General features: G+C 48.8%; 1 protein-coding gene across 2 annotated transcripts in view; it reads right to left on the minus strand.

Annotated features, from left to right (window-relative positions):
- The window catches only part of acss2l (acyl-CoA synthetase short chain family member 2 like), a 138926-nt gene extending 115733 nt beyond the window's left edge, over nt 1-23193 (minus strand). Inside the window, exons 1-2 of one of the 2 annotated variants that reach the window (XM_070895999.1) lie at nt 22838-23193; nt 1140-1335 (exon numbers count right to left, since the gene is read on the minus strand). In XM_070895999.1, coding sequence (XP_070752100.1) covers nt 1140-1335; nt 22838-22973 — 332 coding nt within the window. In that variant the 5' untranslated portion in view covers nt 22974-23193. Of the gene's footprint in view, nt 1-1139; nt 1336-22837 lie in introns of those variants that run through there. The other variant, XM_070896017.1, reaches the window with a different exon arrangement.
- Nucleotides 23194-24692: the final 1499 nt, after the last annotated feature.

A 24692-nucleotide genomic window follows, 5' to 3' on the forward strand; every position in this document is an offset into this window, starting at 1 on the left:
CATTCTTCTGAATTCCAATGAGTAGAGGCCCAACCTACTCAACCTTTCCTCATAAGTCAACCCCCTCATCTCTGGAATCAACCCAGTGAACCTTCTCTGAACTGCCTCCAAAGCAAGTATATCCTTTCGTAAATATGGAAACCAAAACTGCACACAGTATTCCAGGTGTGGCCTCACCAACACCTTATATAGCTGTAGCAAAACTTCCCTGCTTTTATACTCCATCTCCTTTGCAATAAAGGTCAAGATACCATTGGCCTTCCTGATCACTTGCTGTACCTGCATTCAGTCCTTTTGTGTTTCATGCACAAGTACCCCCAGGCCCCGCTGTACTGTGGCACTTTCCATTTAAATAATAACTCGCTCTTTGATGTTTTCTGCCAAAGTGCATGACCTCACACTTTCCAACATTATACTCCATCTGCCAAATTGTTGCCAAATATTTGGTTTAGTTATATAGAAAATCATATGATGAATCAATGTTGAAGAGCCAGATAAGGTTCAGAATATGGAAATCACTTTTTACCCTTTACTCATTTTTCAACCTATACATATCCCCAACACCAGGCTCACACACACTTACTGCAACTGCAATGCCAACCAGAAAACCTATTCCCTTGCCTCCACCAGAGCCATTGTTCCACCCTTAAGGGAGTTGGTAACAGCAGCCAATCCAGTGATCACTCTCAGATATCTCTCCCTTCCCCTGATACATAGAATCATATAAATTATAGATATTACTGCAGGGGGACGATTTAGTCCTGCACTGGTGCTAACTCTTCAAATGAGGCCATCGACTCCAATCCCACATCTCTGCATTTTCCTTTCATTTTTTCTTTCACGGTATTCTATCACATGAAGAGTAACCACTTGGGTGAGGTACCATAGGGTGTTGGCTGCAACGGAGCCATACTCCAACATTAGTCAGTGTCTTTAGGAGACAAAGGGAGTTGTCATCCTCTTGAATTATTGCCTGGATCAATAAAATTAACATTTTGTCTATTCTTTTTGAGATCTAAGCAAAAGTTATGGTTTAGAACATTAATCATCTACTGGATCTCAAATCATTTTTGATAAGTAAATTTTTTTAATTAACTATATATATAAAGGAAGAACAACAATATAAAGCCTTTGATTACCAGTAATAAGCTATTTTCTCTCCATGGTCATTTTCTTGTATGTTTCTATCCAGAACGTTGTAGCAGATGTTTGTAGTTGCTCCTTCCATGAACTTCACATACACTTTCCCCTTCGTCACATCAAAATTGTAGTCTAGAATTAGTCCTGTCGGCGGACTGTTCCAATAAAACTCTTTAGCAAGCTCACTCCAGAATTCTGTTTGAAAAAAGAAGAAAGAATTGGATTTATATAGCGCCTTTCACGACCACCGGACATCTCAAAGCACTTTACAGCCAAGGAAGTACTTTTGAAGCGTAGTCACTGTTTTAATGTAGGAAATGCGGCAGCCAATTTGTACGCAAGCTCCCACAAACAGTAATGTGATAATGACCAGATAATATATTTTAGTGATGTTGATTGAGGGATAAATATTGGCCAGGACACCGGGGATAATTCCCCTGCTCTTCTTGGAAATAGTGCCGTGGGATCTTTTACTTCCATCTGAGAGAGCAGACAGGGCCTCGGTTTAATGCCTCATCCAAAAGACAGCACCTCTGACATTGCAATGCTCCCTCAGCACTGCACTGGAGTGTCAGCCAAGATTTTTGTGCTCAAGTCTCTGGAGTGGGACTTGAACCCACAACTTTCTGGCCCAGAGGTGAAAGTGCTATCCACTGAGCCGTGGCTGACACTGAAAAATAGAATAATGTGTAGAACAAGATCTATAAATAATAGAACATACCTTTCAAAAAAACTGAAACATACAAGCAGTGCTATTTCCCAGAAATTGGCCACAGGTTAAAAGTCTTTTATTCTTGACGAGATGATGTCATGAACATAATGATAATTATTGCAACTATTTTTTATTCCATTCTGAAGATGTGAGGCAAGGCCAGCACTTATTGTCCATCGCTAGTTGCCCTTGTGAAGGTGGTGGTGGGCTGCTTTCTTGAACTGCTGCAATCTGTGTTGTGATGGTACTCCCACAGCACTATTAGGTAGGAAGCTCTAGGATTTTGATCCAGCGATGATGAATAAACAGTGATAGATGTTCAAGTCAAAATATTGTGTGGCTTGGAGGGGAACGTGGAGGTGGTGGTGCTCCTATGCACCTACTGCCCTGTCCTTCTAGGCGGTGGCGGTCACGGATTTGTGAGGTGCTGACGAAGAAGACTTGGGGACTTGCTGCAAGCTATCTGTAGATAGCACACAGTGCAGTCATATAAGAACATAAGAAATAGGAACAGGAGTAGGCCATACGGCCCCTCAAGCCTGCTCCGCCATTCAATATGATCATGGCTGATCTAATCATGGACTCAGCTCCACTTCCCTGTCCGCTCTCCATTAACCCTTATCCCCTTATCGTTTAAGAAACTGTCTATTTCTGTCACATAGAAAACATAGAAACATAGAAAATAGATGCAGGAGTAGGCCATTCGGCCCTTCGAGCCTGCACCACCATTCAATAAGATCATGGCTGATCATGCAACTTCAGTACCCCATTCCTGCTTTCTCTCCATACCCTTTGATCCTTTTAGCCGCAAGGGCCACATCTAACTCACTTTTGAATACATCTAATGAACTGGCCTCAACAACTTTCTGTGGTAGAGAATTCCACAGGTTCACAATTCTCTGAGTGAAGAGGTTTCTCATCATCTCGCTCCTAAATGGCTTACCCCTTATCCTTAGACTATGACCCCTGGTTCTGGTCTTCCCCAACATCGGGAACATTCTTCCTGCATCTAACCTGTCCAATCCCGTCAGAATTTTATATATTTTTTTTATTTTACGCCAGTTATGGAGGGGTGAATATTTAGGATAGATGAAGTGCCAATCAACTGGACGGTTTTGTCCTGGATGGTACGAGCGATTCAAGCGTTGTTGCAGCTTGTACCCATCCAGGCAAGTGGAGATCATTCCATCACACTCCTGACTTGTGTCTTTGAGGAGTCAGGAGGTGAGAATAACGAGCCTCTAACCTGCTCTAGTAACCATGGCATTTACATCTGCAGTGGCTCAGTGGTAGCTCCCTTACCTCTGAATGTTGTTGGTTCAATCCCCACTCCAGAGATTTGACCACATAATCTGGTCTGAAACGTCAGTCAAGTAGCCAATCTCTTTGTATGCATTCTTAATATACAACCATAGTCAGTGCGAGCTGCCAAACTCTTCAAAAATTTGGACGGTCAATACAGCTAATTCTGATCCTGCTCTCATCCATTGCCTGAACATGCGCACTCTGCAGCCCAGCCCTCCACTAAGCTCAGTGGGGTCTGACGTACTCCTATAGCTAGCGATCAGCTAACTTAGGTCAGATCAGAGATTGAAATTGACTCTCCGAGTCTAAGCCTTAATACCACTTTGAGCTGCTATTTACCCACTGAGCCAACATGGAGAGCCTACCATTAATCCCCACCTAATGGCTGTGCGGTTGCCTCATACTGAATTATAGATTAAATATCAGTAAATTTGTATCGATTATGTCACAATCGTTCATTCTTCAATCAGAATATCATTAGGAGGCAGCTCAGAAATTACAGAATGAGTTGGATGTAAGGGGGCAGAAAAAGGCAGAGGGATTTTAATACAGACAGGTGTAAAGTACTGCTCATAGGAAGCAAAGATGAGCAACGCACATATTCCATGAATCTAGGAGGACAACTTTGATAGCCGCCCATTTCTCGGTGGCCACCAAGCAGGAGGTCCATTTTTATGCCCGCTGCCTGCGATCCCATTGGGAGCCACTTTGGTCGCCTTTGTGTGGGCAGCAACGGGAGGGACAGCGAACGTCAATCGGTGAGTGGGAGCGGGACTGGGCGGCAAGCATCATCAGAATGCATCAGGTGGAAGCCTCTGCACTCATAGAAACATAGAAACATACAGCGCAGAAGGAGGTCATTTCGGCCCATCGTGTCCACACCAGCCGAAAAAGAGCCGCACGGCCCTCGGTCAGCAGCCCTGAAGGTTACATATAAACCTATGAACAATGACGAAAGGCAAAGAGTACCCAGCCCAACCAGTCTGCCTCACACAACTGCGACACCTCTTATACTGAAACATTCTACCCTCCACCCAACCAGAGCCATGTGATTTCCTGGGAGAGGCAAAAACCAGATAAAAACCCAGGCCAATTTAGGGAAAAAAAAATCTGGGAAAATTCCTCTCTGACCCATCCAGGCGATCGAAACTAGTCCTGGAGATCACCCTGGACGTATTCGATTCCCTGCAGTACTTACCATTATATCTGTGCCGGCCAACAAAAGGTCATCCAGTCTAATCACAATTACCAGCTCTAGGTCCAAAACCCTGCAGGTTACAGCACTTTAAGTGCCCATCCAACCATCTCTTAAAAGTGGTGCGAGTTTCTGCATCCATCATCCTTCCAGGCAGCGAGTTCCAGATACCCACAACCCTCTGCGTAAAGAAGCCCCCCCCCTCTAAAACTTCCACCCGCCACCTTAAAACTATGCCCCCTCATAATAGACCCCTCCACCCATGGAAATAGACCCTTATTATCCACTATGTCCACGCCCCTCAATATTTGGTACACCTCAATGAGGTCTACTCTCAGCCTCCTCTGTTCCAATGAGAACAAACCCAGCCTATCTAATCTGTCCTCATAACTAACATTCTCCATTCCAGGCAGCATCCTAGTAAATCTCCTCTGCACCCTTTCTAGTGCAATCACGTCTTTCCTATAATACGGCGACCAGAACTGCACGCAATACTCCAGCTGTGGCGTAACCAAAGTATTATACAATCCAAGCATAACCTCTCCGCTCTTATATTATATGCCTCGGCCAATAAAGGCAAGCATTCCATATGCCTTCTTAACCACCTTACCACCTGGCCTGCTACTTTCAGGGATCTGTGGACAAGCACTCCAAGGTCCCTTTGTTCATCTACGCTATTAAGTGGCCTATCGCTTAATGTATATACCCTTTCCTTATTAGCCCTCCTAAAGTGCATCACCTCACACTTCTCTAAATTCAATTCCATTTGCCATTGCTCTGCCCACTTGACCAGTAGATTGATATCCTCCTGCAGCCCATGACTTTCCTCTTCATTATCAACCACACAGCCAATTTTAGTGTCGTCTGCAAACTTCTTAATCCTACTCCCTATATTCAAATCTAAATCATTGATATATACCACAAAAAGCAAGGGATCCAGTACTGAGCCCGACGGGACCCAGTACTGAGCCCTACGGGACCCCACTGGAAACATCTTTCCAGTCAAAAAATCATCCATCAACCATTACCAGTTCCTTCCTACCTCCAAGCCAATTTTGGATCCAACTTGCCACTTTGCCCTGGATCCCATGGGCTTTAACCTTCTTGACAAGTCTACCATGTGGGACCTTATCAAAAGCCTTGCTAAAGTCCATATATACTATATCGTACATACTACCCTCATCGACCCTTTTGGTTATCTCCTCAAAAAATTCAATCACGTTAGTCAAAGACGATCTTCCCTTAACAAATCCGTGCTGACTGTCCCTAATTAATCCTTGCCTTTCCAAATGTAGATTTATCCTGCCTTTCAGGACTTTTTCCAATAATTTTCCCACCACCAAGGTTAGACTGACAAGCCTGTAATTACTCAGCCTATCCTTTCTCCCTTCTTAAACAAGGGTACTACATTAGCAGTCCTCCAATCCTCTGGCACCATGCCGAAATCCAAAGAGGACTGGAAAATGATGGTCAAGGCCTCTGCTATTTCCTTTATTACTTTGCTCAACAGCCTGGGATGCATTTCATCCGGGCCTGGGGACTTATCTACTTTCAAAGCTGCTAAACCCCTTAATACTTCCTCTCTCACTATATTTATTTCATCCAGAATATCACACTCCTCCTCAATAGCAGTATCTGCATTGCCCCTTTCCTTTGTGAAAACAGATGCAAAGTATTCGTTAAGAATCTTACCAACATCTTCTGCCTCCACACAACGATCACCCTCATGCTCTCTAATAACCCCCACCCTTTCTTTAGTTATCCTCTTACTCTTAATATATTCATAGAACATCTTAGGGTTTTCTTTAGTTTTACTAGCCAAGAATTTCTCATGCTCTCTCTTAGCATTCCTAATATCCTTTTTAATTTTACCTCTTAACTTTCTATATTCCTCTAAAGATTCTATAGTATTTAGCCGTTGGTATATGACTTAAGCGTCCCTTTTTTTCTTTATCCCTAGACATCCAGGGGGCTCTAGAATTATTATTCCTAACCCTTTTCTTTAAGCGCACATGTTTGGCCTGAGCCTTCCAGATCTCCTCCTTGAATGCCTCCCACTGTTCTGACACCGATTTACCCACAAGTAGTTGTTTCCAGTCCACTGCGGCCAAATCACTCCTTAACTTAGCAAAATTAGTTTTTCCCCAATTCAGGCCTATCCTTGTCCTTATCCATAACCAACTTGAATCTGACTGAATTATGGTCACTGGCACCCAACTGCTCTCCCACTAATACCCCTTCAACCTGCCCAGCTTCTTTCCCCAAAACTAAATCTAAGACCGCCCCTTCTCATGTTGGGCTAGCTACATACTAACTAAAAAAGTTGCCTTGAATGCATTTCAAGAATTCCGCACCCTCTATACCCTTCACACTATATTTGTCCCAATCAATATTTGGACTCTGGATCAGTTCATATGGAGTAGAGGGTAGCCAATGTAACCCCACTTTTTAAAAAAGGAGGGAGAGAGAAAACAGGGAATTATAGACCGGTCAGCCTGACATCGGTAGTGGGTAAAATGATGGAATCAATTATTAAGGATGTCATAGCAGCGCATTTGGAAAGAGGTGACATGATAGGTCCAAGTCTGCATAGATTTGTGAAAGCGAAATCATGCTTGACAAATCTTCTGGGATTTTTTGAGGATGTTTCCAGTAGAGTGGACAAGGGAGAACCAGTTGATGTGGTATATTTGAACTTTCAGAAGGCTTTCGACAAGGTCCCACACAAGAGATTAATGTGCAAAGTTAAAGCACATGGGATTGGGTGTAGTGTGCTGACATGGATTGAGAACTGGTTGTCAGACAGGAAGCAAAGAGTAGGAGTAAATGGGTACTTTTCAGAATGGCAGGCAGTGACTAGTGGGGTACCGCAAGGTTCTGTTCTGGGGCCCCAGATGTTTACACTGTACATCAATGATTTAGACAAGGGGATTAAATGTAGTATCTCCAAATTTGCGGATGACACTAAGTTGGGTGGCAGTGTGAGCTGCGAGGAGGATGCTATGAGGCTGCAGAGCGACTTGGATAGGTTAGGTGAGTGGGCAAATGCATGGCAGATGAAGTATAATGTGGATAAATGTGAGGTTATCCACTCTGGTGGTAAAAACAGAGAGACAGACTATTATCTGAATGGTAACAGATTAGGAAAAGGGGAGGTGCAACGAGACCTGGGTGTCATGGTACATCAGTCATTGAAGGTTGGCATGCAGGTACAGCAGGCGGTTAAGAAAGCAAATGGCATGTTGGCCTTCATAGCGAAGGGATTTGAGTATAGGGGCAGGGAGGTGTTGCTACAGTTGTACAGGGCCTTGGTGAGGCCACACCTGGAGTATTGTGTACAGTTTTGGTCTCCTAACCTGAGGAAGGACATTCTTGCTATTGAGGGAGTGCAGCGAAGGTTCACCAGACTGATTCCCGGGATGGCGGGACTGACCTATCAAGAAAGACTGGATCAACTGGGCTTGTATTCACTGGAGTTCAGAAGAATGAGAGGGGACCTCATAGAAACGTTTAAAATTCTGACGGGGTTAGACAGGTTAGATGCAGGAAGAATGTTCCCAATGTTGGGGAAGTCCAGAACCAGGGGACACAGTCTAAGGATAAGGGGTAAGCCATTTAGGACCGAGATGCGGAGGAACTTCTTCACCCAGAGAGTGGTGAATCTGTGGAATTCTCTATCACAGAAAGTTGTTGAGGCCAATTCACTAAATATATTCAAAAAGGAGTTAGATGAAGTCCTTACTACTAGGGGGATCAAGGGGTATGGCGAGAAAGCAGGAATGGGGTACTGAAGTTGCATGTTCAGCCATGAACTCATTGAATGGTGGTGCAGGATAGAAGGGCCGAATGGCTTACTCCTGCACCTATTTTCTATGTTTCTATGTTTCGATAGTTAAAATCCCCTACTATTACTACCCTATGGTTTTTGGACTACACAGCAACTTACCTACATATTTGCTCCTCTATCTCTATCCCACTGTTTGGGGGTCTATAATACACGCCCCGCAGCGTGATCACCCTTTTTTAATTTTTTAATTCGACCCAAATGGCCTCATTTGATGATCCCTCTAACATATCCTCCCTCCTCACCTCTGTAATAGTTTCTTTAATCAGTACCGTGACACCACTCCTCTTTTTACGCCCCCCCCCTCTATCTTGTCTAAAAATCCTGTAACCAGGAATATTGATCTGGGAAACCTGCCCCTCTTTCAGCCATGTTTCTGTAATGACTATAATGTCATACTCACAAGTGTCTACCTGTGCTCTTAGCTCATCTGCCTTATTCACTATGCTCCTTGCATTAAAGTATATACCATTTAGCACAGGAAGACCTCCTTGCTTATTACTTACTAAGCCTTGTTTCCTCTTTCTAACATATTCACTTTCTAGATTCTTGCTATTCAATTTCTGCTTTACTTCCTTCCCTCTTGAATTTGTTCTCAGGTTCCCATCCCCCTGCCAAGCTCGTTTAAACTCTCCCACCAGTAAAACTCCCCGCGAGGATATTGGTCCCGGCGCTATTGCGGTACAACCTGTCCAGTTTGTACAGATCCTATCTCCTCCAGAAGCGGTCCCAATGCCTCAAGAATTTAAAGCCCTCCCTCCTACACCAATTTTCCAGCCAGGTGTTCATCCTCTCGATCCTTCTATTCTTATACTCATTAGCACATGGCACCGGTAGTAACCCGGAGATTACTACCTTTGAGGTCCTACCCTTTAATTTTCTTCCTAGCTCCCTGAATTCTGCCTGTAGGACCTCATCCGCCCTTTTACCTATGTCGTTGGTCCCGATATGGACCACGACCTCGAGCTGTTTACCCTCCCTCCCCAGAATGCCCTGTGTCCGTTTGGTGTCATCCTTGACCCTGGCACCAGGGAGGCACAAAACTTGTTTTTTTTTCGGGGGGCCTCCACTGCGCATGCACGGGATTTAGGCGTTTTTTTAAATTGTAGTTCTGTGTAGCCTGTTGTAGTCCTTTTGTGGCCCTTGTACGCTAATTGAGTAAGTGCTCAGGGCCATAAAAGGTCATCACTCAATTTCACCTGCGAGAGGAGTTGAGAGGAGAGGAGAGGAGAGGAGAGGAGAAGAGAGAGAATATAAGAACATAAGAAATAGGGGCAGGAGTAGGCCATACGGCCCCTCGACCTGCTCCACCATTTAATACGATCATGGCTGATCTGATCATGGACTCGGCTCCACTTCCCCGCCCGCTCCCCATAACTCCTTATTCCCTTATCGTTTAAGAAACTGTCTATTTCTGTCTTAAATTTATTCAATGTTCCAGCTTCCATAGCTCTCTGAGGCAGTGAATTCCACAGATTTACAACCCTCTGAGAGAAGAAATTTCTCCTCATCTCAGTTTTAAATGAGCGGCCCCTTATTCTAAGATCATGCACTCTCGGTCTAGTCTCCCCCATCAGTGGAAACATTCTCTCTGCATCCACCTTGTAAAGCCCCCTCATAATCTTATACGTTTTGATAAGGTCACCTCTCATTCTTCTGCATTCCAATGAGTAGAAGCCCAACCTACTCAACATTTCCTCATAAGTCAACCCCTTCATCCCCAGAATCAATGTAGTGAACCTTCTCTGAACTGCCTCCAAAGCAAGTATATCCTTTCGTAAATTTCACTTCAGGCTGACAGGATGTAGTGGGTACAGGTTTCATTCTGGGTGGACTTTCCTCTGTGAAAGACATTTTATCCCTTTCTCGGACATCAAAACTGCACGCAGTATTCCAGGTGTGGCATCACCAATACCTTATATAGCTGTACCAAGACGTCCCTGCTTTTATACTCCATCTCCTTTGCAATAAAGGCCAAGATACCATTGGTCTTCCTGATCACTTGCTGTACCTGCATACTATCCTTTTGTGTTTCATGCACAAGTACCCCCAGGTCCTGCTGTACTGCGGCACTTTGCAATCTTTCTCCATTTAAATATAACTTGCTCTTTGATTTTTTTTCTGACAAAGTGCATGACCTCATATTTTCCAACATTATACTCCATCTGCCAAATTTTTGCCCACTCACTTAGCCTGTCTATGTCCATTTGCACAGTTGACATTGGAGAGGGGCCAGTCTGGAGAGGAGAGAGAGGAGAGAGGAGAGAGAGAGGAGAGAGAGAGAGGAAGGAGAGAGGAGGAGAGAGAGGAGAGAGAGAGGGGAGAGGAGAGGAGAGAGAGGAGAGAGGAGCGAGGAGAAAGAGAGGAAGGAGAGAGGAGGAGAGAGGAGAGAGTGAGGAAGGAGAGAGGAGGAGAGAGAGGAGAGAGAGAGAGGGGAGAGGAGAGAGAGAAGAGAGAGAGAGGAGGAGAGAGAGAATATAGAGGAGAGAGGAGAGAGGAAAGAGAGAGAGGAGAGAGAGGAAGGAGAGAGGAGAGGAGGGAGAAAGAGGAGAGAGAGGAGAGAGAGAGAAAGGAGAGAGGAGAGAGAGAGAGGAAAGAGAGAGAGGAGAGAGAGGAGAGAGGGAGAGAGAGAGGAGAGAGAGAGGAAGGAGAGAGGAGAGAGCGAGGAGAGCGAGAGGAAGGAGAGAAGAGAGAGAGAGAGGAAAGAGAGAGAGGAGAGAGAGGAGAGAGAGAGGAAGGAGAGAGGAGAGAGGAAGGAGAGAGGAGAGGAGGGAGAAAGAGGAGAGAGAGAGAGAGGAGAGAGAGAGAGAGGAGAGAGAGAGAGAGAGGAGAGAGAGAGGAAGGAGAGAGGAGAGAGAGAGGAGAGAGAGAGGAGAGAGTTGGAGGTTAGAGAGCAGAGGTGGCATTGGAGAGGGGCCAGTCTGAGTTGCAGAGGGGGCAGTGTGACAACTTTATAACCAAACTGTTGAGCAGCCATTCCTTTCATCATAGAGGATGAGTGGGCAGAAAGCATCAATGAAGACTGGCAGAACCAGGCCCAGAACTCTGTGGTTCAGTGAGCTGGAGTTGGAGGAGCTAGTGACAGAGGTGGAGCGCAGGTACAGCAAACTCACCCTGGATGGGCGTGGCAAGCCTCCGCCAGCCCAATACCGACATCTTTGGGTGGACATAGGTCAGATGGTTAGTGCAACGGGCAACGTGGAGCGGGATGGGAACCGACGCCGCAAATGGTGGAACGATTTGGTGGCGGCAGCTAAACTGAGTACAAATGTTTTCAGCCCCTGCTGTCCAAGGCCAAAAAGATTGTGCGCGCGATGTGTGTGTGTGTGTGTGTGTGTGTGGGAGTGTGTGTGGGGGGCATCAGCAAAGGGGGTAAAGGCTGCAATGTTTCTTTCTGCAGAGAAAACAAGCAGCCAAACAGGCAAGCCCGAGTGCAACCGGAGGGGGCCCAGAAGATGTGGTGGAATTGAACAGGCTGGAGGAGCCTGCGTTGGTATTCGTGGGACATCGTCGCATTCCAACCACAAACGTTTCTGCAGATCCGGTGCTACCACAGGGTAAGGCTACACTCATCTCTGGTGTCAGCGATGGTCATGGCATGAAAGTACTTGCAATGTTAAGGCACTCATCGTTGAATGCAGATTTTGTCGGCCATTATTGGTGTGGACATGTAGGGATGGGACTCCTTGCTGGCATAATGTGAGATGGAACAGCTCACAACTCACTTTCACCACCATCGCACCCCCCCCCCCTCCCCCCGCCCCCCCCCCCCGCCCCCACTATAGATTGAAATGTTGTCCTCTACTTGCAGATGATGACTCAGACACCACGGATCTAGAGAGACCATCGATCTCTGGCCTTCACAGAAGCCGTCACGCCTCAGAATCTTCCACCCCGACATTCTCCACACCCGAGGACATTGGATCCTTCTTTCATCCCCAGCCCACATTACCCATGTCCACCGCTCCCACCTCCGCCATCCAGGGCCAGGAAGAAGAGGAGAGAGACGAGGGAAAAAGGCCCATATTTGTGCCTCTTCTCCTGGAGGATCCGGAAGTGCCTGACATCAGCTCCCTGCCAAGTCAGCCAAGTGTCCGCAGAACCCCGGCGTCGGGCTCAGATTTCCTGGGGTTTCCAACAAACTCAACAAGCAAGCTCAAGCAAGCGCAGAGTCCGTGGTGCAAAGGGAAACAAGGCCCCAGCACCCAGCAGCAGCAAGCAGCCACCTGCGGATGCAGGACGGATCATTCTATTGAGCCAGATGGTCCAACTCTCAACCACCGGCTTGGAGGTAGGTCGCGAGATTCAGCAGACCATGGCTGGGATACATAATCACCGCAATCGCCACAATCGCTCAGCAGCACGATGAAAGGATGGGGCGCCCCCTCCCACAGTGTTGGAGCGCACGTCAGAAAACATCAAAGCCATTCGGCAGGAGATGGCTTCTGCACGCGTGGTGCAAGCCCCGGACTCCACACCCTCAAGGCAGACAGAGGCGGAGGAGCAGGAGATCCCGACGCCTTCGGTCCCGCGCCCTACGTTCTCACCGAGACGCACACATCTACACACATCGCGCTGCCCTCCTACACAACCTCCTGAACCAGAGGCAGTGAGGGGCAGGGGAGGGCCACTCCATCGTGTAGGCGTGGGGAGGAAGAGGAAAGCGGGCATGGCTGCAAAGGGGAGTGGAAAGAGAAGTGTGGTGCTGGGTCAAGAGGTGGGTGTTGCTTCCTCGTGTAACTGTATGTATATGTGAGAATATTATGTAACGTTTATCATTGTGCACTTGTAAATACACTCACATTGTTGACCCTCTGCTTGTGTGTGTCATTTTAGCGTCATATTTGTGGTGCGTTGCGCCAACCACACATCTGTCCCTCAGGTCATCTGCTTCATCAGGAATATCTTCCCATCCACGTCTGACTGCAGTGTATAATGTGTCCTGTCATCAGGCCGTCGCAAGACGACAATGAATGCAGGAAGGCTGCCATTCAATTACACCGGTTTACCAAGTTGCAGGGCAGACCTTAAGGCTTGCACTTCAACCCTCTTCTTGCGAGGCCAAACATGGAGGAGTGACATGGTCATCAGTTGCATTGCAGTACGTTGTGCGAGACAATTAATGAATCAGCTTGGATGTACAACATGGGAGATGCTGAAGACTTTTCAGTCACTCATAATAATTTTCCCTTTGCCTTCTCAATGAAGGACTTTCAACAAGATGCAACAAAAAAGCTTCCATTAGCTTACACACATTTCAGTCGGTTTTATCACATCCAATTTAAACATCACCATCAGCAAGAAAGTTATGCAACATTGACCTAACTTCTTTCCAGCAGTCCCACTGATATGGTGCAGAATCCGACTGGCTGCCGTGATGTGATAGCCACCAGCGCTTCCTCCCAGTCGATGTGCCAGAGCTGCCCCAATGCACTCCAACTCTCCCTCCCTCCCACCCAGCCGATGTGTGATTGCTGCCCGATTACACTGCTCCTGCCCTCCCGACTGATGCCGAAATAGTGCTGTCTTCTTCCCGATCTCCGGATTGACACCGCTCACACTGCTCCCGCCTTCCCGCCCTCCCGATTCAAACCGCTAATAGTGCTGCCTTCTGCCTGATGAGTGATTGCTGGCCCACTGCCGCCCAGCTCACTGGAGGTCCTTCTGGCGGGCGGCAGGTCAGCGGGAGTGCAGCAAAAGTGATCAAAATGGCGATTCTCTGACTTCCGGCATGGGCGGGCGGGGCACTGCGACATGGGCGGAACCCTTCCCCACCAATCTTCTGCCGGGCGGATCCTTGACGGGAGATGGGCGGTTCCAGAGGAATCGCCCAGAAATCGGCCATTTCCGGCGGAACCTCGGCGGCTGCAGACGGGACATCGATGAAAGTCGGCCCCTTCAATTAGTTCAAGATTAAATTGAAAAAGACCTAGAGGGAGAAATTCAACTCGTGCCAGTTTGCGGCACAAAATGGGGGCCACAATCCCAGCGCACACCCGAAGACTGAGGCCTGAGCAAAACTGAGCCTCGAGCTTTGTTTGCAATGAATCGGCGAGCTGCAGACGCCAAATGGGTCCCCCTATGCACGTCGCTGGTCGGGGCCTGTCCAGTTCCGGTCGGCTCTGGTGCTGGGCCAGACCACAGGAGGCAAAGTGGAGGGGATGGGCACAGGCCATCAGTGGCCTGCAGTATTTTTGTGGAGCCAGGAGGAGCATTCTTATTTTTTGGAGGGGCCTCCAGCAGGTCCTTTCAGCAGCTCTGATTAGGCCGCTGAAGAAGCAGAACAGCTGGGCGGAGCAAGCGCGGCACAAGCTCCGCCCACGTGCTGACCAATTTTGATCCGGGTCCTACAACTTGCCTTAGGACCCTCAGTTGACTATGCTAAGTGCCTAACTCGTTTCAGGCGGGCGCCCTGTACACCTGGAAATAATTAGAGATTGGAGTCGTGGCTTGAAATTAGTCTCCCCCGTGATGATTTAATGCCCACAAAAGCAAGCACAGAGATGTTCAATTTCTTCCCCCCCGCCACGTAGAGATTTAACGCCAAACATGTTCAACCAATGAAGAGCAGCAATCAACAAAGCCAATAGAATGGTAATCGACATAGTCAAAACAGTAGAATACAAGGTCAGAGATTTCTTGTACTATTCACACACCTTTAGTGCAGTGTATGGTTCTAATCCATTAAACACATTGGAGTCATTTATGATTTAGAGGTAGTGCAGAGAAGACCTGAGGTGGATCCCTAGTGTCAAGGGTTGAGTTATGAGAAAAGATTGCAGAAACTTGGGCTTTTCATCCTTCAAACAAGGTATTACATAGGATTACATAGAATATAACAGTACAGAAACAGGACAATTGGCCCAACCAGCCCATGCCGGCGTTTATGCTCCACTTGAGCCACCTCCCGTCTTTCCTCATCTAACACCATCAGCATAACCCTCTATTCCATTCTCCCTTATATGCTTATCTAGCTTCCCCTTGACTGCATCTATACTATTCGCTTCAACCACTCCCTGTGGTAGCGAGTTCCACATTCTCACCACTCTCTGGGTAAAGACATTTCTTCTGAATTCCCTATTGGATTTCTTGGTGATTATCTTATATTGATGCCCTCTAGTTTTGCTCTTCCCCATAACTGGAAATATTGGGGGCGAAATTGCCCTGCGTCCCGATTGGGGGGCGGGAACTTTCCAAAACAGAGTGCCAGGCTGCACGATGGCGGACCGGGCCACGCTAGGGCCGCCAACGGTGAGCCGACCCGAGTGTCGGCAATGCAAAAAAGATGTAGGTCCACGGCATTTGTGCCCTCCCCTTTCAGGAGCGCCCCGAGAGCGGATGTCGGCCAGCTTCGCGACCCGCAAAGCTGGAGTTGACATTAGCTCGCGGCAGCCTCGCAGCCCGCGGGGCAATTTCTCCCGTGGGACGGTAAGGGGTCAGCATGGTGCAGTGAGAGGTCAGCACGGGACGGTGAGAGGTCAGCACGGGACGGTGAGAGGTCAGCACGGGACGGTGAGAGGTCAGCACGGGACGGTGAGAGGTCAGTACGGGACGGTGAGAGGTCAGTACGGGACGGTGAGGGGTCAGTACGGGACGGTGAGAGGTCAGCACGGGACGGTGAGAGGTCAGCATGGGACGGTGAGAGGTCAGTACGGGACGGTGAGAGGTCAGTACGGTGCAGTGAGAGGTTAGCACGGGACGGTGAGCGGTCAGCACGGGACAGTGAGAGGTCAGTACGGTGCAGTGAGAGGTCAGCACGGGAGTGAGAGGTCAGTATGGGATGGTGAGAGGTCAGTACGGGACGGTGAGAGGTCAGTACGGTGCAGTGAGAGGTCAGCACGGCACGGTGAGGGGTCAGTACGGTGCAGTGAGAGGTCAGCACAGGATGGTGAGAGGTCAGCACGGTGCAGTGAGAGGTCAGCATGGGACGGTGAGAGGTCAGCACGGGACGGTGAGAAGTCAGCACGGTGCAGTGAGAGGTCAGTACGGGACGGTGAGAGGTCAGCACGGGACGGTGAGAGGTCAGCACGGGACGGTGAGGGGTCAGCACGGGACGGTGAGGGGTCAGTACGGGACGGTGAGAGGTCAGTACGGTGCAGTGAGAGGTCAGTACGGTGCAGTGAGAGGTCAGCACGGGACGGTGAAAGGTCAGCATGGTGCAGTGAGAGGTCAGTACGGTGCAGTGAGAGGTTAGCACGGGACGGTGAGCGGTCAGCACGGGACAGTGAGAGGTCAGCACGGCACGGTTAGGGGTCAGTACGGTGCAGTGAGAGGTCAGCACAGGATGGTGAGAAGTCAGCACGGTGCAGTGAGAGGTCAGCATGGGACGGTGAGAGGTCAGCACGGGACGGTGAGAGGTCAGCACGGTGCAGTGAGAGGTCAGTACGGGACGGTGAGAGGTCAGCACGGGACGGTGAGAGGTCAGCACGGGACGGTGAGAGGTCAGCACGGGACGGTGAGGGGTCAGCACGGGACGGTGAGGGGTCAGTACGGGACGGTGAGAGGTCAGTACGGTGCAGTGAGAGGTCAGTACGGTGCAGTGAGAGGTCAGTACGGTGCAGTGAGAGGTCAGCACGGGACGGTGAAAGGTCAGCATGGTGCAGTGAGAGGTCAGTACGGTGCAGTGAGAGGTCAGTACGGTGCAGTGAGAGGTCAGTTCGGTGCAGTGAGAAGTCAGCACGGGACGGTGAGAGGTCAGCACGGTGCAGTGAGAGGTCAGCATGGGACGGTGAGAGGTCAGCACGGGACGGTGAGAGGTCAGCACGGTGCAGTGAGAGGTCAGTACGGGACGGTGAGAGGTCAGTACGGTGCAGTGAGAGGTCAGTACGGGACGGTGAGGGGTCAGTACGGGACGGTGAGAGGTCAGCATGGTGCAGTGAGGGGTCAGTACGGGACGGTGAGAGGTCAGCACGGGACGGTGAAAGGTCAGTACGGTGCAGTGAGAGGTCAGCACGGGACGGTGAGAGGTCAGCACGGGACGGTGAGAGGTCAGTACGGTGCAGTGAGAGGTCAGCACGGGACGGTGAGAGGTCAGCATGGTGCAGTGAGGGGTCAGTACAGGACGGTGAGAGGTCAGTACGGTGCAGTGAGGGGTCAGTACGGGATGGTGAGAGGTCAGTACGGGACGGTGAGAGGTCAGTACGGGACGGTGAGGGGTCAACACGGGACGGTGAGGGGTCAGTACGGGACGGTGAGAGGTCAACACGGGACGGTGAGAGGTCAGTACGGTGCAGTGAGAGGTCAGTACGGGACGGTGAGAGGTCAGTACAGGACGGTGAGAGGTCATACGGGATGGTGAGGGGTCAACACGGGACGGTGAGGGGTCAGTACGGGACGGTGAGAGGTCAGTACGGTGCATTGAGGGGTCAGTACGGGACGGTGAGAGGTCAGCACGGGACGGTGAGGGGTCAGTACGGGACGGTGAGAGGTCAGTACGGGACGGTGAGAGGTCAGTACGGGACGGTGAGGGGTCAGTACGGGACCGTGAGGGGTCAGTACGGGACCGTGAGAGGTCAGTACGGGACGGTGAGAGGTCAGTACGGTGCAGTGAGGTCAGCATGGTGCAGTGAGGGGTCAGTACGGGACGGTGAGAGGTCAGCACGGGACGGTGAGAGGTCAGCATGGTGCAGTGAGGGGTCAGTATGGGACGGTGAGAGGTCAGTACGGTGCAGTGAGGGGTCAGTACGGGACGGTGAGAGGTCAGTACGGGACGGTGAGAGGTCAGTACGAGACGGTGAGAGGTCAGCACGGGACGGTGAGGGGTCAGTACGGGATGGTGAGAGGTCAGTACGGGACGGTGAGAGGTCAGCATGGGACGGTGAGAGGTCAGTACGGGCCGCTGAGGGGTCAGTACGGGACGGTGAGAGGTCAGTACGGTGCAGTGAGGGGTCAGTACAGGATGGTGAGGGGTCAGTACGGGACGGTGAGAGGTCAGTACGGGACGGTGAGAGGTCAGCATGGGACGGTGAGAGGTCAGCATGGGACGGTGGAGAGGTCAGTACGGGACGGTGAGAGGTCAGTACGGGACGGTGAGAGGTCAGTATGGGACGGTGAGAGGTCAGCATGGGACGGTGAGAGGTCAGTACGGGACGGTGAGAGGTCAGCATGGGACGGTGAGAGGTCAGTACGGGACGGTGAAGGTCAGTACGGGACAGTGAGAGGTCAGTACGGGACGGTGAGAGGTCAGCATGGGACGGTGAGAGGTCAGCACAGGACGGTGAGAGGTCAGCACGGGACGGTGAGAGGTCGGCAAGCATGGCGATGACGTCATAGCCGGTTGCGCAGCGGCCCGGGGCACTAACCGTGGGGCGCGACACTGCCATGGCAGCGCCTCCACAAATTCCCGGGCACGTTCCTGGGAGGTGGTAGCGTCATCCTCCCTCAGGCAAAAATTCTCCTTTGCCCCATTAGTGCCCCCCCCTTCCCATGGAGGCGCTAACGAGGCTTTAAAAAGGAGCAATTTTGCCCCTATTCTCTCTGTGAGGTGATCTTAGAGTGGTAAGTAAAATGTGAGTGGTATGGAAAAGGTAAATCCGAAGATTACATTAAAATAAAAGGCATGAGTAGAACAAGGGGCAATAGATGCAAACTAATAAAAGACAGCATTTAAGTAAAGAAGTTGCATTTATAGGTCACCTTCCATGACCTCACGACATCCCAAAGTGCTTTACAGCCAATGAAGTGCTTTTGAGCTGTAGTTACCATTGTGGTATAAGGGACACCAGCAGCCAATTTGTGCATAGCAAGCTCCCACAGACATAATCTGTTTTCAGCGATGTTGGTTGAGTGATAAATATTGGCCAGGACACCAGAAGAACACCCCTTCTGTTCTTCAAATTAATGCCACGAGACATTTACATCCACATGAGAAGGCAGATGGGACCTCGAATTAATACCTAATCTGAAAGATGGCAGCCCAGAAACCAGATAATCCAAAAAACAGGTGCGGGCACCGCAATGCGAGATATCCCCACACCCATTAAAGGCAGTCTGCACCTCTTAAAAGTGAGCTGCCTTCTGCTGATGAAAAATGGTAAAAGTGCTTCAGCACTAACCCAACTGAATTAACAGGCCAGGGAAAGGGCACTCAGGGTCTTGGACCAGCACTAGAGCTTTGTGCATGGGGTCAGCACTGCAAGAGGGGTCCTCTATCAGCAGGGGGCCAGGAGGCCCTTCAGAAAGAAAGATGTGGGACCAGATGGCCAAGGCGGTCACTGCCAGCAGTGTTGCCCGCAGGACCTGGCTCCAGTTCCCAAAAAAGTTTCATGACATCAGACGTGTAGTCAAAGTCAGTGAATGCATCTTCAAAAGCCGTCTCCTACCAACTGCAGCACTAGCCTTACACACTGTTCAATGAACGATATTCCCTCCTCCCATCACTCCCTTGCCAACAATCTCTACCAAACACGAAGCGCACCTCAAATTCCAAACTTCACTTCACCCCCTTGGAGGAGACGATGGCGGCCATTCTTGGCAGGGGCATGGCTGAGCCCTTGGCCAGCAGGGGGCTGAAAGAGTACAAAGCGCTGGTATCCACATACATTATACTCACATCCCACTTGCCCCTCATTCCACAATATCTTCTGATTTACAAGCTGCACATGGCGCAAGCAAGCATCTATGCCCTCCCCTCACCACAACCCTACCCTTGTGCTTTCCCCATTTCAGACACCCAAGAAATCCTGCCTGCCCAGCCAGTGGGTCACCCGAAGAGAGAGAGGAGAGTGAAGAAGAAAAAGTGGAAACACGGTCACTCAAATTCACACTCCCAGCCACCAGCTTCTCAAGGTCATCCTGCAAAGCCATCCCCCGCTGAAAGTTAGCAGCCTTCCACCAGCCATGCTGCAGCCACTGGGGTAGCATTGCGTAAGAGCACTAAGAAAAGCAAAAGCACACACAAGACAGTCACTAGAGGAATGCACAAGGGTGATTTGTTATTTTTTTGCTGTAATATTGGATGCATATTTGGATAAAGTTGGATTGGAAAATTTGCTTTGTGGTGGCTTTTATTTCTGCATCGTGGCCAAGAGGCTGCTGTAATGGCCAGTAACAGAGGGAAGGTACGGTGTGGGACTAATGTTTAAAGGGGAATTGGGGTTGTGTTCACTGGTACTACAGCGGATGATTTGATCTCCACTATCCCGGCCAGAAAGGGGCAGTCTGGGTTTTCTCCTTCATTCTGCTTCCTCCTGCTTTTTCTTCTTCTGCTTTTTCCTCCTCTTCCTCCTCCTCTCCTCTTACCTCTGCGAGCAGTTTGTACCTTTTACTGCCTCTGCTCCATCTGCATGTCATACTGCAACCCAAGAGGGATTATAATTGGAGCCCCAAGGACTCAGGCACGATGGGTCAAATGGCCTCTTTCTGTGCCATAAATTTCTATGACTGAGAGCAAGTGACGTTCTCAGAGGCCTTCCTTGAAGAGCCAAAGCCTTGCAAATGTCCAGCAGCACTCTGTGCATACTTTAACAACTTTTAAAATCCTCAATCTGAGGAGAGATTGAGTAGTCTCGGTATATATTCCCTAGAGTTTAGAAGAATGAGAGGTGATCTAATTGAAACATATACAATTCTTAACAGGGTTAATGCTGAGAAAATGTTTCCCCTGGCTGATGAATCTAGAACACGGGGTGACAGTCACAGAATAAGAGGTCGGCCATTTACGACTGAGATGAGGAGAAATTTCTTCATTCAAAGGGTGGTGAATCTTTGGGATTCTCTACCCCAGAGGGCTGTGGATGCTCAGTCTTTGAGTATATTCACGACAGAGGTCGATAAATGTTTGGGAACTAAGGGAATTAAAGGATATGGGGATTGTGCGGGAAGGTGGAGATGCGGTAGAAGATCAGCCATGATCTTGTTGACTGGCTGAGCAGGCTCGAAAGGCCAAATGGCCTACTCTAGCTCTTATTTCTTATTTTCTCATGTCCTTATACCAATAAAATGTCAAGAAACCAGCACAAAAGCAAAAATCTAAACTTACCTGAAAGTTGCGTCTGTGCCTTTAAGAAGCGCTGGTAGGGGATCTGTCATACTGCTGCAGCATTGGAGAGGACATTAAAAGGAAAATACCAGATTGTGCACCAATTCAGCGTTTCACGCTGATTGACGTCACGATCTGGCTCAGCTAAATATCTGGAGCGAGCGCAGGCAACGGCAGCGCTGACGACCTGCTCAAAATGGCGCCCAACCCGTTCCGCGCCGCCATTTTTACTTCCAAAACAGCCTTAACGACTGTTAGATTTAGATGAGGAAATACGAAAGGAGGCTCAAATGGAACATAAACGCCGGCATGGACTAGTTGTGCCAAATGGTTTGTTTCATGTGCTGTATATCCTCTGTAATCCTATGTAAACAGGCCCAATTTGCCGGTCGGCATCCCCAACAGTGCAGCACTCCACTTAAGTGTCAGCCTTGATTATGTGCTCAAATCTGGATTTGGACCCACAATTTTCTGGCTCAGAACTGAGATGGCTTCCGTTGAGCCAAGACTGGCACCAATTCTACATCATACATAGAGTGATCAACACTTGGATTAGACTCCCAGATGGAGCAGTGGAGGCAAACATTCGGGAATAATTAAGAAACAATTGGATGTTGCAATGGGGGAGGGGATTTTAAGGTAACTCTGAATGGCTGAACAAATATAGTCAGAATGGCCTTCATCACCTGTAATTATCTTGTGATCTTGTGATGCACCAATACACATGATGCATGCGGTGACTTTCGATCAAAAATATCATCCCTGAGGTTGAATGACAATTTTGAACCAAACTTCACCATCATATTTTGTGACATCATTGAACTCCTCCAATCGCTGGTAAATACATCCTCAATTTTCTCTTTAATGCATTAAACATCAGACAGGGGCCAAATGCTATTGTTGTAAAATGCCTGCCAGATATTGGGAAGATTGCTTTGCCCATAGACCGCTCACAAAAAATGCTCTATGTAAAATATTGGTCGCATGAGAGAGGGCACAGAGGAGATTTACAAGGATGGTGCCTGGACTGAATAATTTTAGCTATGAGGAAAATTTGGATAAGCTAAGATTATTTTCTTTGGAGCAGAGGAGGCTGAGGGGAGACTTAATTGACTGTAATATGATGAGGGGCCTAGATAGAGTGGATATGAAGGATCTATTTCCCTTAGCAGAGGGATTAATAAGCAGGGGGCATAGATTTTAAGTAATTGGTAGCAGGATGAGACGGGAGTTGAGAGTTGAGAGGGTGGTGAGGGCCTGGAAAGGGTGTAGAGGCAGAAACCCTAACCACATTTAAGAAGTACTTGGACATGCATTTGAAGTGTAGGACCAAGAGCTGGAAAGTGGGATTAGGCTGAATAGCTCTTTTTTGACCGGCATAAACAGATGGGTCGAATGGCCTCCTTCTGTGCCGTAAATGTCTATGGTTGTCTGTATCACAGAAAGGCAGTTCTGTACATACTCAGCTTTTAACTGGACCGTGAACCAAGTTTGTTTATTCAATCATTGCTACAAACAGAACATCAAAAACATAAAGCTGAAGTTGGCAAACACCTCAATGTTAGACGAGTTATACAGACTAAATATATAGATAAATATTTATGCCCAATTGGATGTCCGTCAGCTCGTTTTTATTCGTCCGTTTGTTTAAAAAAAACATACCTTCTGGGTTTTCAACAGATTTCTTGTGTAGTTTTCTGTACGTTTCCAAATCTGCGACGTGAGCGCCTGGCTGGAGAAATGGGTCGGGCTGGTACACCAACTTTTTCACAGAAACTCTTTCGGAAGTCATAGTCATCTCCTGAATGGGGGAAACCGCTCTGGCAAAGACTGCACTGAACACAACTGGGGAGGCGATTCGCACAATGTACCAGGGACCTCGACAGGCTCCGCCCCGGGTACCTGCCACAGACCAGCCCGCTGCAATACTTGGCTCCCACTAACTGGTTCACGTCAAGCTAAAACCCCTCTGCACCGTGATAATATACCGCCAATGCAGAAATCATAGCTCAACGGATACATTTTAATTCAAGTGTCGCAGTGCATAATGTTTCTAAACGCAAACCAAGTACATGACGCTCCCCCTCGTAGTTTCTGGTTACATTGGCAGTGCCCTCACTGTTCTCTCTGGCTGGTGCCACCCACTAGTTCATTGGATATATTCAAGAGGGAGTTAGATATGGCCCTTACGGCTAAAGGGATCAAGGGATCTGGAGAGAAAGCAGGAAAGGGGTACTGAAGTGAATGATCAGCCATGATCTTATTGAATGGTGGTGCAGGCTCGAAGGGCCGAATGGCCTACTCTGCACCTATTTTCTATGTTTCTATATGGTGATGTGGTCCATAGGACGGGCTGTCCAATTGCAGGTTTCGAAAGTTCCACCCCCAGGAAACAGGGACCCAATCAGGTTGGGCTTATTCCTGTATCATTTGGGGCTTGCTAATCTCTCCAGACATGTGTCTTCGGCTATCTCCAAGTAGGATTGCCTGGAGCTGGACACACAGGCGATTCCCGCTTAAATCGCCTGACTTTCAGATGCTCTTGTTCTGAACGGCTCCTCCGATCCGGCTCCAGAATCTTCAGATAGAGGGAGGGAAAGGCTTCCGGTAAAGGAACGACAGTTCTCTGACAAAACGTGCACAGCTAACCAGAGGGCACAGATTTAAGATAGGAGATGAGGTACAGCTTTAAGAAGTCGAGCAAGTGCTGTTTGCGAAGCACAGCAAAGAAGCACTAAAATTGGCGGGAACAATCACTGCAATTATCATAGAATCATAGAATTGTACAGCAATTCGGCCCATCGAGTGCACCGGCTCTGTCCAACAGGAATCCAGTTAGTCCCATTCCCCCGCTCTTTCCCCACACGCATTGCAATTTTTTCTCCTTCAAGCATTTATCCAATTCCCTTTTGAAGGCAACTATCGATTCTATTTCCATCACCCTATCAGGCAGTGCAGTCCAAATCCTAACCACTCGCTGTGTAAGAAAGTTTTCCTCATGTCGCCAATTGTTCTTTTGCCAGTCTGTGCCCTCTGGTTATCGGCCCTTCAACCATTGCACTTACTGCAAAAAATGATTAAAAAAAGGATGAATCCACTTTACATAGGATTACTTAGGATATACGGCATAGCATTCGGCCCAACCAGTCCATGCCGGCGTTTATGCTTGACTCCAGCCTCCTCCCATCTTTCATTATCGCATCATATCATAGGCGGTCCCTCGAACGAGGGTGACTTGCTTCTGCGAGAGTTCACAGATGTTTCAGTCCTGAACTCCAGGTGAGGGGATGGAAGATGCCTGTGCGTGAATTTTTTTTTAACGTGTGGTAACCGTTGCACTTCAGCCACCACACGGGCTTGGCAGAACTAGGCCTTTATCTAGTGGCAAGGATTAACCAGCACGACTGGAGACCTGCTCTGCTGCACAGACCTAGTGCGCACACATATCGCAGTGTGGGCAGGTCCGTGCTGTCCCTGGGCCCTCGGCCTTTCTGGGCCCCAAACCCTCATTTGCCGC

The sequence above is a fragment of the Pristiophorus japonicus genome, chromosome 1, assembly GCF_044704955.1.
Source record: "Pristiophorus japonicus isolate sPriJap1 chromosome 1, sPriJap1.hap1, whole genome shotgun sequence".
Classification (NCBI taxonomy): Eukaryota; Metazoa; Chordata; class Chondrichthyes; family Pristiophoridae; genus Pristiophorus; species Pristiophorus japonicus.